This window comes from Cygnus atratus, chromosome 2 (genome assembly GCF_013377495.2).
Source record: "Cygnus atratus isolate AKBS03 ecotype Queensland, Australia chromosome 2, CAtr_DNAZoo_HiC_assembly, whole genome shotgun sequence".
Lineage (NCBI taxonomy): Eukaryota > Metazoa > Chordata > Aves > Anseriformes > Anatidae > Cygnus > Cygnus atratus.
This window is the reverse complement of record NC_066363.1, coordinates 143817700-143831707: the sequence shown is the minus strand read 5'-3', so window position 1 is coordinate 143831707 and position 14008 is coordinate 143817700. Positions and strand designations below refer to the sequence as shown.

Genomic DNA, 14008 nt, shown 5'->3' with positions numbered 1-14008 from the left:
TAGTCCTAAAATACATAATTCATAGCTACACTAATCCATAGCTTGTGTTTAGTATGACAAGTAAAGAGATAAAATCTTCTGAAATAATAGTAAAAAAAAATGTCTTTTTCTTCAATAAAATTCATAAGGTTATATTTTGAGAGCATACCACAAAAAAATAGATTTCTGTATGTTTAACATAGGAAACATTGAGTAGTACTTATTTTAGGATCTCACTTAAGTCTTAATGGAAGAAATTTATGTATTTAAATGCATACGTTACCATTAAACTCAAAAAATGTTTTATAGTCTGAAATGGTTAGGAGAAATATTCTGAATAAATGTCTTTATTCCTTACAATAGATTCAATTACTAAATTACAAAGTGTATATTAGAAGCAAGTCATATCCATAGGAAAACCCTGACACTTAATACTATTTCACATAAACGCCCCTGAACATCTGATGAAGAAAGAGAAGAAAAAGCCCTGTTTCTTGCTTGATAATTTTGACTAAAGCCAAATGCTAACTTCTGTCGGTCTTAGAAAAATACATTGTTGTAGTAAATTGTATTGTTATTTTTCTCCCATTTTATCAATTACTATAGCTATTAGTGGCAGAATAAACATGATATTTGTATGATAAATAAAATTGTTTGCTCATAACCATATATATATCATTTTATAAATAAATGAGATATAAATAATTGGTACATCATGTTCAGTCAAGGAATTCTGACGTTCTTATTTGTGTAGTTCTATACATTACTTTGAATTATGAGCCTATTGGCAGGAGTAAACATTTACTAGTGTGCTGATGGGATGCATAATCTATGCCTTTATCAGAATATAAAGCATTGTACAAATGAATAATAGTTTTGTATGCTATGAATAATAGCACACTGTGTCTAAAGCACATCATTATTTTATTAAGACGGTTGATAAATCTTAAAGAGAAACAATAACTGATCTGGCAAATAGCAGAGTGTCATCAGTTCTCTTTTGATATATGAGAAAGTCGAGCATACTCAGTACTTCAAATGATACATAATTTTATCTAGTGTAGAAGAGGAATACATTTTACTGTTATACCATATACCAACATACAGCACATCACTTTAGCTGTTATTTTTTTTTTTTTTCTGATTTTATATTATATTAAAAACTGCTTATCTTCAATTTCTAGCACCCTGTGGAAGCCGGTCAACAGGCTCTGAAGGCACTGTATTATCACCGAACTACCCTAAGAATTACAGTGTGGGTCACAACTGTGTTTACTCTATCACTGTTCCTAAGGAATTCGGTAAGTAGATTTGGTCTCATTCAGATCTTTTTACCACTTGGATGTTTTCAACACTTACGGATGAATTTTGTGATTGCTTTAATATTAAACATACTAATGTGAAAAAGTTATTTTAAAATAATATTTCTGTTTATACTTTTTGTCTAACATTTTTATAGTGCACTGTTTTCTCATAATAGTTGCATTTATCCTTATCTTTTGAAATAATTGCCATTCATTTATTTTTATCTCACTTTGACAACCAAACTGTAATTTAGAATATTGCTTTGATTATAGCCAAATGCATTAATGTTGTTTTTCACCCAAGACCATGTCCCAAAGATCTAGATAGTCATGTAGCTCCAGTAAGTCCAAATAAGCAGGGGAAGGACCATTTATCTGAAATGGATGATAATATTGCTTTCATAATCTTGGCTTCTCTGAATCATGAGGCAATGTCAGTCTTTCCTATCCTGAAGAACAAAATTCAAGCAGCGTGCCTCTGTCTGTTTTTTTTGTAGATTTCCAGATCCTCAATCAAAACTTCACTCCTAACCCTAACATTTTTTATTTCTGGTGATAGTATGAATATTTTAAAGACAACTTCAAAAAGACCAGCCTTTTAAATCACTGTTTTATCTGTCCTTATGAATGATTTTATCTCACTTTATTGTTCAGTAGTGCCTTTGATGACTACTGTGAGCATGTTGTTCACTTAGACTCCTTGGTAAGCAGTGTGCCACGTATTGAATATCATTTATTCCTTAAATATCTGTACTTCAGATTTATGCTTGATTATGTAGGACTTAATTTTAATCCACTGCTTCTATTGCTGTTCACTAAATAACAGGTGCCTGCAGATGGGAATGGGCATTTATTAATCTTCCTTCATGTTATTAATCTTCCTTCATAATAAAATAAAAGAAGCATACACTTTTGACCTAGCTAATCTGATTTAGATAAACTGGAGAGATTATATCTTGCCATTTCTATCAGTCTAATACTTCTTAGTTAGTTAATGCCACAGATGAGGACACTCAAAGAGCTACAATTTCAGTAATAAAGGATTCATTTGAAATGTTATTGCTCTGTACTTTGTATCTTTGACATTCTGGATGGAAATGTAATTTTGTAACTTCCGCAATCAGAGGATAAAAAACTTGAAGACAGAATTCCCAAAATAAGTTATGGAAATGGGGGGAAGGAAACCACACACATTACTTAGTATAGAACTTTCTACATAGTTACTTGGAATAATTTGACAAATACTGTTTTCTTTCCACAGTAAGCATGTTAGGAACAGTATTAAGAAATTCTTCTTGAGCTGTTCACAGTGCTGATATAAAAAAAATGCTATTATGAAATTGAGAAATCACAATTTAGATAACTAACCCTGTTATAAAGGAATCAGTGAGTTATTGGGACTATGATATGATAGCTCTTTTGCTGTCCTGTCTCAGGATGGAACTTCTCTTTTTCCTGTGCTTAAAGAGCATACTGTGACAAGAACACCAAGCATGTGTAAAATATATCATGAGAATTTTTAACCTGCTTTTGTGAAGACAGAAAATATAAATACTTGTGTGTTTAAAGAGAAAGGTAACAAATATACCTGGCAGCAGACATTCAAAAATGAGGGTGATATCGTACATTGAATAGGCCAAAAGAAGTGTTTCAATTTTAGCTGCTTTTCTTCCGTGATACTCCTACATTAATAGGGAGCAGAACTCCTTTCAACCAAAAGCTCAACTTTTAAAATGTGAGTCTTTGGTTGAACTATATAGTGCTCTGTGTTCTTTTTTTCTTTTTCTTTTTTATATATTGTTCCTTTATTTTTTTTCCTAGTAACAACCATTACAAACAATTCTAATAGACACATCACACCTAAGAATATGACTTTATTTAACACAAAAATTTTGACCACCATTTAATCTTAACACATTTTCCAAACTCAAGATAATTACTTGTCTCAGACTGAAATTTTAAAGAATTGAGTGTAATGAATATGCTTGATCTAATGGCTTTTATCTTTATCTCATTGCAAATTATTCAAATATAGTTGCAGAGAAGGACATCCATACATTTTTAATGCTGAGCTCTTTAGGATCAGTTTTAGGAATTGTATTACCCATAATTCTATTATTTTGGGTTCTGATAGAGAACATTGCATTAACAAAATAGTTTGCATTAAATTATATTGCTTTGATATATATGGTGTAGGGATCACTCACTGACAGGATGGTCCCCAAGAAATGCTATGTGGATGTTTTGTGAATGAAGCCTTTAGATTTCATCTTGAATCCATTTGTGCTTTATGACATGTAGATTTGTCATTAATGATGGCACAGCAGCTCTTAATTGAAAGAAACTTTTGTGAGAATGAATGGGTATTCCAGCAAAGCTGCTGACATAAAATAATTTTCAGTAATTTACATAAAGAAACTAGCAAAAACTAATCTTCCATAATCTTCCCTATCATTCTGGCTTTCAATGTGAAATACAGAATTCAAATATTTGCTTAATGGAACTTCTCCAGGAACTATTTTTGCATCCAATACACTCCGTGATATCTTAGAATAGATCACAATTCAAAAATCATTAGACAAGGTCAATATAGGAAAACACACAAACAATGGAACTATATATTAAATATGCAGGAGGAAACTCATTGGCCTGGATTAGTTTTTGATGGAGTGAAAGGAAAAGCTATTTCATGTACAGCTTTTCGAGTTCTCATGCCCAAAATTCTGTGGAAAAGTCATTGCAGTGTGGACTTTTTTTTCGCTGTTTCATTATTCTGTCATGCAAAATCATAGTTGCAATATTTCATACTGTGACAGTTTAAGCTAGAAGATAAATTATTCACAAAAACACACAGTATGCCACAGGCAGTCTTTTGTAAACATGGAAGACTCATCTTCTTCGATGCCCTCCCACTGATACTTTAAAATAGTGTAATGATTGTTAATTGTTCAACACTGAAATCCAGCACTGGTTACAATTAAAATGCAGTTATTTAAGATTTTATTTTGTTTTCCTGATGCACATGAACTACTGTGTATGTTCTTCTCTGCATAACAGTGTGGTCTATACTCCTGTTTTAAAATTAATATTACTAACAGTAAAATAAATTTTATATCATCTTGCCTCAGGAAATGGATTTCCTTTCTGCTAGAGTAAAAAGATAAATTGAACATAAACAGTAAGGTATGGAAATGTGGTTTAGAAGTCATGCTATCAGAAAATTAAGTAAGTGCTCTTGGTAACCGAGATAACCAAGATAAGCAAGGTAACCAAGTGGTGGTAACCACTGATAAATTTGAAATTTATGTCACAGCTTTTTTTTTTTCTTTCCCTAAAAAGAAGCTTAAAAACATGCATATGATTGGGAAATTTTCTAGTTTCTATGGAGACTATATTTGCTTTACACTTCCAGCAAGATCTAATATTAAAGGAATGGCAAGCACTGTATTGACAAACACAACATCATTTCGGGACTACATTTTTTAGAATTTTGGCACTGAAGGTAGACCTAGTTTACTGCCTTAGTGTAAACAGGGAATTTAAAATCAGCTATTCTCTTCAGATCCTGAATAACAGTATAAAGCCATATATACTTGCTTGTGTTCACAGACATCTTTTCCTTGTGTCTTTTCTGGATTTTTTGTGCTATGAGACATCAATAAATTATTGTTAATAAGCAATTGAGAGAAAGAAAACAAACAAACAAACATAACCGTATTTATTTATTTATTTTTTGTTTTATGAAAAGATCCTTGAAAGAGTAATTTTTTTTTTCTTTTTTTTTTTTTTTTTTAAATTCTGGAAAGTACATTTACATTCTGCCAGTAAAAACACACGAAGAGCAAATAATGCTGTCAACATGTGATTTCCAGTAGACAGTTCACTGTATCTAGAATCATCAAACAACTTAAAAGCCATGTCACACTAGAGTTATTTCAGTACTCATTGGATTTTGAACTCAGTTTACATTTGCAAAGAAAAAAAGATAGTCAAGGGCAGATCATAAGTAACAGCATGTCTCAAGTGACAACCCCACATCAAGAGGGAATAAGAAGCAAATGGTATTTATGAAAATACTTAGCTGAGTAAAGATTTGCTTTTAATAACTTGAATCCATCATCACTGCTGTGTGCATCTTACTTTCATTTTAGAAACGTTACAGACATGTATAGAATGACATTTTTAAAATGTGGAGGATTTAACTCTCCATCTTAAATTAAAGTGGATGGAAACGTCTAGCTTTAATATTTTCCACCAAGCAATACTCTGCTGAATGGGAGTTACAGATCATAGAAGGCAATATGAAAAATCAAAAAAAACAAACAAACAAAAAAAAAGCTGCCATAGGTATGAAATTTATTCTATGAACCTTACTCTATTTTTACCCTCTTTTCATACAAGTAACCACTTCAAAGTCAGTAGGACTTTTGGTAGGAATGCATTGTCCAAACAATGGTCACTTGTCAGTAAAATGGAGTAAAACCACGAAGACTGCTCCAAATGCTTATATGCCCAACTCCATAAAGTCTCAAGATGGACAAAGGAAAGATTATTTACTGATTGACTAAAATCAAAAATGACAGACAGCTTGAGCCCCCCCTCCCTTTTTTTTTCCCTTAGCATTCTTTCAACTCTATCACCCTATTGCCTTTTTTTTTTTTTTAACACCATTCTGTTTCTGCGAGACTTTCAAAGGATCTTGTACTAGTATCCATAAACGTAATGTTTAGTATATTCTTAAAACTGAGCTTCAAGAGCTCAGCATTAAAATGTGTGGAAGTCCTTTTCTGTAATTTTCTGTGGACAATTAACTGATCTTCATTCATAAGTGGTAGTGTCATCTGTGACAGAATTTAGGAGTCCTGGCCAGAACTAAGACATCATCATCCAAAAGGTATCAGAGAGACACAGAAGAGTTTTTTTTCTTTCCAAAGATAGTAAACCTAATTAAAGTAATATGCAATCAGACATGCAATTGGTAAAGTGTTTTTTTGTTTGTTGATTGGTTAGTTTTTCTATGATGTAGTATCAACATGGACACATATTATACCAGAAAGGAAACATTTGCAGTACTAGTGTAAATGCTGCATTAAGTTGATTTAGCTTGTTGCCAGAAAATTTTATTTGAAAATTCTCTGAGTAGACTGACCTGTGGCTGGTACTTGACTTTTCATGTGACTGTTTTGTCAAGTTAACTTTGAGAGATAGTGAAGAATGCTGAAGGGGGCAATACTGAATGGCATCAGGTTGCCTAGAGCCAGAAAAATATGTAAATTTTGTGCATTTACTAGAAGCATATAGTACACCCTTCTCTCCCCCAAGTGGAAATTCAATATTTGTATTGTGTGTTCAGTATACATTTAATGACTGAATATACATTTATTGTACAGTATTTTGAATAAAAATACAGAATAAACTACCTGTTTGAAACACACAAAATATTTTTAAGGCTTGGTTAACTTTTTACTTAAAATTATTATATAGCTATATAATAAATACTATGAAAATGCATAGGATGTAGCTGATTATACTCTGTATGTGAAAAATATTTTCACAATTTGATATAAAATTAATTGTAATGCAAGAATCTATATTAGGAAATTATTTTCCTATTGATGTAAAAAAATATATATTTGAAGATTTGGCATGTTTTAATGTGAAAGTGTCAAAGGTATATAATTTTTCATTTTATCTCAAACACAGAGCTATTTTTTTTTTTTTTTATTTTCAGTCTATATGAATAAGTTAATAAAAATATATTGTATGAAGATACCTGGTAGGTAGTGAATATATATTTTTGTCACACTTTTAATATTTTCACACAAATTAGTATGTTACCTGCTCTCTTTAAAATAGCTTAATGTTGCAGTCTACAATTTTGGAATAACAAAGATGAGTGTAAGTTATATAACTCTTAACTTCTGTTTTGCTTTTCTAATTCAAAGCCAAATCTGTGTCATTTAGATGCTGACTATATAATTTAAGGAGGTGCCAGAAGGTCATTTCACATCACTTTCCACTTATGAGTCTCCTAGGTTTATTAGAGCAGGGACTGGCAGGTTTTATATACGCAAACACACAGCTGGGGAGTATTTCATTCATTGGTTCAATGCTTAACATGTTTGCCAAGTGAGCAGATGCCAGTAAGGCAGTCATCATAGGGTGACTTTTAAAGGAGATCAAACAAGTCAGCGTGTTTTTGAAGTAAAATTTGAAGAGCTATTCTATTTTAGTTGCTTAATATGATTTGAAATAATTTTTTTCCAGAACTGCTTTTAGATTTTTTTTCAATAAAAATGATTAATTTTGGCTCAAACCTTAATGGTGTTTTTAATATAATAATATCCAATTTAAAACAGACCACTAACGTTTAAGTTATTGAGTTTGATTATAAAGATATGTCAACAGTATAGCTGCCTCACTAATAGCCTATAACAAAGTGCAATGATGATAAGACCACATCTGTGGTATTCAAAGAAATTAATTTCTTCAAAATAAGTAAACTAATGTGAGTATAATGCCAATGAATTGATAAAAGATTTCTAGAAAAAACTGGGGTGGGGGAGGGAGGCAGTGTGACTCCAGCTGCTCCAAATATTTAATTATTAAAACTTGTTCACAGCCTTGTAAAAGGTTGTTATTAAAACAGCTGAAATTCATCTGGGTTCCTGACTCCAAATGACAGAAGACAGACTACATTACGTTTGTCACTTATATGCTTTCTAATGCGTGTTGCTGCCCTGAAGGGGAGACTGAGTTGTGGCTGATATTCTAAACAGTTCCGATTTTTGTTAAGTTCACTTCTCGGGTCAGGAATGAAGTACTTTAATAACACAATACCAGAAGCCTTACCTGCCATTGACTAAATCATTTTAACCTGTAGTTATGTTTATAAAGAAGGTGTCATTTTTATTCTTAATTTCTGTATGAGTGAGAAGACTGCTTTCTCATTCCACAATACTGGACAGCATGGGGTTGATTAGGAGGTGCAAAATTACATGCTTTTGATCCACAAACTTCAGAAGCATTCCCCCCTGCTCCCATACAAATGTCTGCACTAGAAGAGAGCCTTTCTCATTCCTTCATTTGGAACAAGGCCACAGTCCACCCCAGAATACATCAAACTGCACACAAAGCCAGTGGAAGAGAAAATAACCTTACTCTACAGAAACCTATGATTCAAGGGTCAATTTTCTCAGCTAAACTGTGGAAATCTGTAGTTCTTCTCTTAATTCCTAGGAATTACAGATTTTTAATAAAGGAGGGGGAGGGGGAGGGGGGCAAAGGAGGAGGGAAAGGGGTTACATCAATCTTTCCTGATGTAAAAAGACCTTGTGATTCTTCTAGAACCATTAATTTTGCTTATTTGACTGCATAAAATCCTAGACATCTGGAAAGGTCATTAGTGCTCCTATTTATAAGAAGATATATTTTGGTTGATAGGGTACACTTCTCAAATGATAGAAATGAGGTTTCAATTTCCCTTAGCCTAAAGAAAGTTTAAAATTCTATTCAACTACTCTGACAGAAAGCTCTTTAACTAGTAGGCTATGTAATCTTGTAAAAAAATGCAGATCATAGCCCCACAAACCTGTCTGGAGTTCATGTAAGCAAATAGCATTCTACTAGCAAGATTGCTAGATTTTGCCCTGTACCTCAGTTATTAAGTTTTGGAAATAACTCTTCCTGGTTTCATAAAAGGAATGACTAATCATCATTACTTAGCTGCTCATAAATGTCACCAGATGTGATTTAAATAATCTGAAAACTTTAAAGTGAAATGTATTTTCAGTTGCCAGAAGATATAAGCCATTTTATCAGACCTTTTCTTCTTCTTTTTTTTTTTTTTTCCCTTTCTTTCTGTATTTTTTCATCTTTGTAGCTGCAAAAAATCATTAGGAAAATCAGTCTAGAAGAACAGCTGAGGAATCTCCAAGTGCCTGTTCCATGATATAGAAGTTTCACTGAGAGGTATTAAGGGACAGAGAAACATAGCCAGGAAATCAGTGAGGAGTCATTGTGCAATCCAGGTTTCCATGTTGAAGTATGCTATATTTAAGGGAAGGAGTTAGTTGGATCAGGCTAGGATCAAGGAACTGCAAAAAGATCCTTTTGCAAAAGTCCTCTACTTATAAATCTTTCTAGTATTAGGCCCTGCTCATGTAGTTATAGCCCATGTTTGTCACCTTTCCTCTTCATTGTATTCGTTTGGATATAAATCATTACTCTCACAGGTAAACTTATCTGCATTGACTCAGGTGTCTGTGTTCACCACTCTGTGTATATAAATACAATCTTCAAAATTTCAGTATTTATCTGAGTGATTTTCCTGCAATTGCCTTTGTTTAGGAAAGAAATAAAAAAGTATTTGCAGTTCTCGCTAAACTTTGCATAGTGTTTCTTCCATTTGCAGTCCCGACTGCAGAAGTGGGTGATTATTCTGAAGTCTTACAACCAAATCTCTGAGCACTGTTTATTTTACTGAAGCAAGTAGGTTGCTTTCCTGTCTGTATCCAATTATTTATTTATAGTCATTTAAAAAGAAGTGTTCAAGTGAATTTTGGGATAGAACTGAATTGCATCTACTCTATTAGCATAAGTAAATTTCAGGAAAATGTGGTTAAAGCCTCCAAGGAAAAAAAAAAATGAAACCAGACACTTGCATACATTTTGTAGTAAAAATAAACTTTTGTAAGAATTTAGAATTGGAAATATATTTTGAGAAACCATTTTAAAATGCCAAAATGCAGCTATTTGCTTTGAGTTGCTACGTAGAGAACACTTTGGGTTTCTTCTTTGGGACAGGTGCGCAAAGCCAGTGCATGTGAAGAATAGTAGTCCCAGTGTTTCTAGGTTCTGCCTGAGGTGTGTCAGTTAGACCAGAGTATGGAAGTGGACTTCTGAATAGGAGAAGTAGTATGTATGCATATATATTGATGCATATACATATGCATGTATGTTGTTGAAGGGTGAAGCCTCTCTGAAAGCAACACTCAACTAGATGAGACTTACTAAGCTATAACTGATTATATTATTCTATTATGCACTGGTAAGACAATGAGATACACTGTTATCATGGGATGAGACCTACCAATGAACAAGGCTCAGATTAAAGATACCTAGACTACATCTTTCCAGGTATGTTCAGAAAAGAAGAAGGAGGAAAAAAAAATGATGATAAAAATATGTTATATATATATAAACATTATGAAAGAGTTAGCCTAAGGTATAATGCTGTGAGTACACATCAGGATTCCAAGCAAGACTCAGACACATCAAGCATTCGGTCCAAGTATCGTATTTCTCTTTATGGTGCCAGTCATTGCTTGACTAGAGGAGCTGGTGTTGTGACCAGTATGAGTGTGAAGTTATATAAAGGGCAGAGAACAGCAGCCTCGAACAAGAAATCACTATCCACCTGCTAATCAGCAAATAAAGGTGTTATCCATCTACGAATAGAATAAGAATATGACAAAGATGCTATCCACTATCCATCACATTTCAAAATTCATGCCAGTCTGATGAAGTACCTAGCGACAGGAAAAGGGGAAACATAACCCCCATTTTTAAAAAGGGAAAAAAGGAAGATCCAGGGAACTACAGGCCATTCAGTCTCACCTCTGTGCCAGGCAAGATCATGGAGTAGATCCTCCTGGAAACTATGCTAAGTGGATAGACCACTTGGTGGATAAGAAATTGGCTGGATAGTCAAATTCAAAGAGTTGAGGTCAATGGAGACCTGAACATCTGACAAGTGATCAGACCCACAGGGGTCTGTACTGGAACCGGTATTATTTAACATCTTGGTGACATGGACAGTGGGACTGAGTGCACCCTCAGCAAGTTTTTGAACAACACTAAGCTGAGTGGTGCAGTCAAGATGTTGGAGGGAAGGGATGCCATCCAGAGGGACGTAAAAGGGTAGAGGTGGACCTGTGAGAACCTCATCAACAAGGCCAAGTGCAAGGTCCTGCACCTTGGTCAGGGCAATCCCAAGCATGAATGTAAATACCAAGCTAGGTAATGAGTGGATTGAAAGCAGCCCTGCAGAGAAGAACTGGTGGATGTAAAACTAAATATGATCTACAATGTGTGCTTGCAGTCCAGAAAGCCAGCCATACCCTGGGCTGCTTGAAAAAGACTATATCTAGCAGGTTGAGGGGGGTGATTCTTCACCTCTACTCCACTGTCATGAGACACCACCTGGAATACTGTGTTAAGCTCTTGGGCCCACAGTAGAAGAGAGACATGGACCTGTTGTAGCGAGTCCAGAGGAGGGCCACGGGGATGATCAGAGGGCTGGAACAACACTTTTCTATGAAGAAAGGCTGAGTGTGCTGGGCAAGTTCAGCCTGGAGAATAGAAAGTTCAGGGGGCCTTAAAAGGTCCCTACAGCAAAGACGGGGAAAAACTCTATCAGGGAGTGTAGAGATAGGACAAAGTGTAACACTTTTAAACTGAAAGAGGGTAGATTTAGATTAGAAATTGGGAAGAAGTCTTTACTCAGAGGGTGGAGAGGCACTGGAACAGGTTGCCCAGAGAAAGTTGTGGATGTCCCTGGATGTGTTCAAGACCAGATTAGCTGTGGCTTTGAGCATCCTAGTATAGTGGAAGGTGTCCCTGCCCGTGGCAGGGGGGTTGGAACTAGATGGTCTTTAAGGTCTCTTCCAACCCAAACCATTCCATGATTCTGTGATTTTACTACATCCACCCTTCTTTGTAAATATATTTTGAATTATGTCATTGAGTGCTGTGGTTCTCTTGTGACTACCACACCACAATTTCCACTGTAACAATATTATATGCAACACTGAATGAACCTCTGCTTTTTGCTTTAATACTTGAGGCCTGCTTAGATCTGTCATTTTTAAATATGTGTGATGCTGGACATCTACTTGCACTTTTTAGAAATTATCAATCAATGAGAAATGGGTTTCTACAAAAACTGTTTTTGTTTGTTTGTTTGTTTTCGGTTGTTTTGTTTTGTGATTTTTTTATTATTTAGTCACCAGGCCAAACTGTTATTTCTCCAAGCCACCTGTCCCTCCAGATATCTTCCTGACTCTTCCCTGGCCCTTGTAAAATACCATGCATCTTTAACCAACTTCTGTGCTTAGAGAATAGTAAAAGACCTCAAAATATTAACAAATAGTAGTGAGATTTATTAAAAATATTGATATAGCACATTATGTTGCATAGATAATTCTTGCCATAATACCACTTTGGGGGTTATTTAATTTTAATCAAATAGACCAATTATTTTAATCAATTAGACCAGTATGTCTGGTAATTTATAAGAAACTGTTATTTTTCCTCTTTCAATTTAAGTATTAAAGTAAAAACTTAAGTATTAAAGTAAGTTTATGTCTTCCTTTTGTATGTCATGTCAAATATTCAATTTCAATTTAATTTTAAGATAGAAGTACAGAAAAAAAAAAAAAAAAAACTTGAAATTAGTTTAATTTTCCCCTAAGATAAACATTCTTATTTTATTTACATTACGGATCCACCTTATTGTTCTTTTTCCTCTTGGGTTTATTTATACCATTAGCTGTTATTTATATCATTAGCTGTTAAAATCAGATTGTTTAGAATTAGTAGACTAATGTGGAAGAGGAATGCAAGTGTCTGTATTGCTGTAGGATGGCTATTTTGTTGTTGTTGTTACTCTTTTTTTTTTTTTTGGTAGAATGTTCTTTTCTTCTCCCCTTCTTGGCAAAAAAATTCTCAAAGGTGGTCTCAAAGTAGTTACAAACTTCACAGGTAGTTAGACGTCTTTAGGGTTTTGTTTATTTATTGCTAACATACAAATACAGTAAATATTTTTTTTATTTTTATTTTTTAATTTGGCTGTGCATCATGAATATCCTGCATGTATGTATGCATAGCATCATATAGCATCATATTATTAGATGATTTGGATGCTTCCCTTTAGACCATTTAGAATTTTACAAGCTCAAAATACTTGTTTTGAAACCCTTTATTTATTTATTTATTTATTTGGGGGGGGGGGGGGGTGCAGCGTGGGAGCGATACAGGGGGAAATGTTATAATTGAAAGCATTGGCATAATGCCAACCTAACATTGTGTCATAATATCAGTGAGATATTAAATCTGATTTCTCTGGTGGTTTAATTTCCTGTCATAGTGTCCAAAACCAGATCTGAGAAGTCTTAACAGGAGCTAAGTTTTAGCATGTTTATGTTATATCCAAGGAGAATAAATTTTCATTTCAGCTCATAAGTGAAGTTGTTCAAATTTTAGCATTTAATGATTTTGGTGATTGTTTAAGAGATCAGACTGTGAACAGTCTGACTGAAATAATAAGTACACTAGAAAATACAGAGCAAAGGAATAATTGTACTTCTGGTGATATCGAACCTCAAAAATGAATGTCAGTTTTGTTCAGACTTGTAGCTTTTAGTATTGTAAATTTGAATAATTGATACTCATACTGAGATGTGTGATAAAATCCTCAGCAGAAATGAAAGACAAGGTATTTTAACATACTGGCTGTAGATGAAGTCAATTTCCACTAGTCACTCAGGTCTATAAAGTAGTTTTACTCATACTATTGTGATAAATGCAGAGCAACTAACATGAATTAGAAAAAAGATTTGTGAAAATTTTCAACTTTATAATATTATTACAATTACTAGCATTATTAATTATAATAATGAAAATCTGATATTTTCAATTAGAAAAACAACAACAACAACAAACAT

At 33.7% G+C, this 14008-nt stretch overlaps 1 protein-coding gene across 3 annotated transcripts in view; it reads left to right on the top strand.

The window, feature by feature from the left end:
* Positions 1 to 14008, top strand: part of CSMD3 (CUB and Sushi multiple domains 3) — a 710218-nt gene that overhangs the window by 539138 nt on the left and 157072 nt on the right. For all 3 annotated transcript variants that reach the window (XM_035546237.1, XM_035546236.1, XM_035546235.1), the window contains one exon: positions 1164 to 1280. In XM_035546237.1, coding sequence (XP_035402130.1) covers positions 1164 to 1280 — 117 coding nt within the window. The remainder of the gene's footprint in view (positions 1 to 1163; positions 1281 to 14008) is intronic.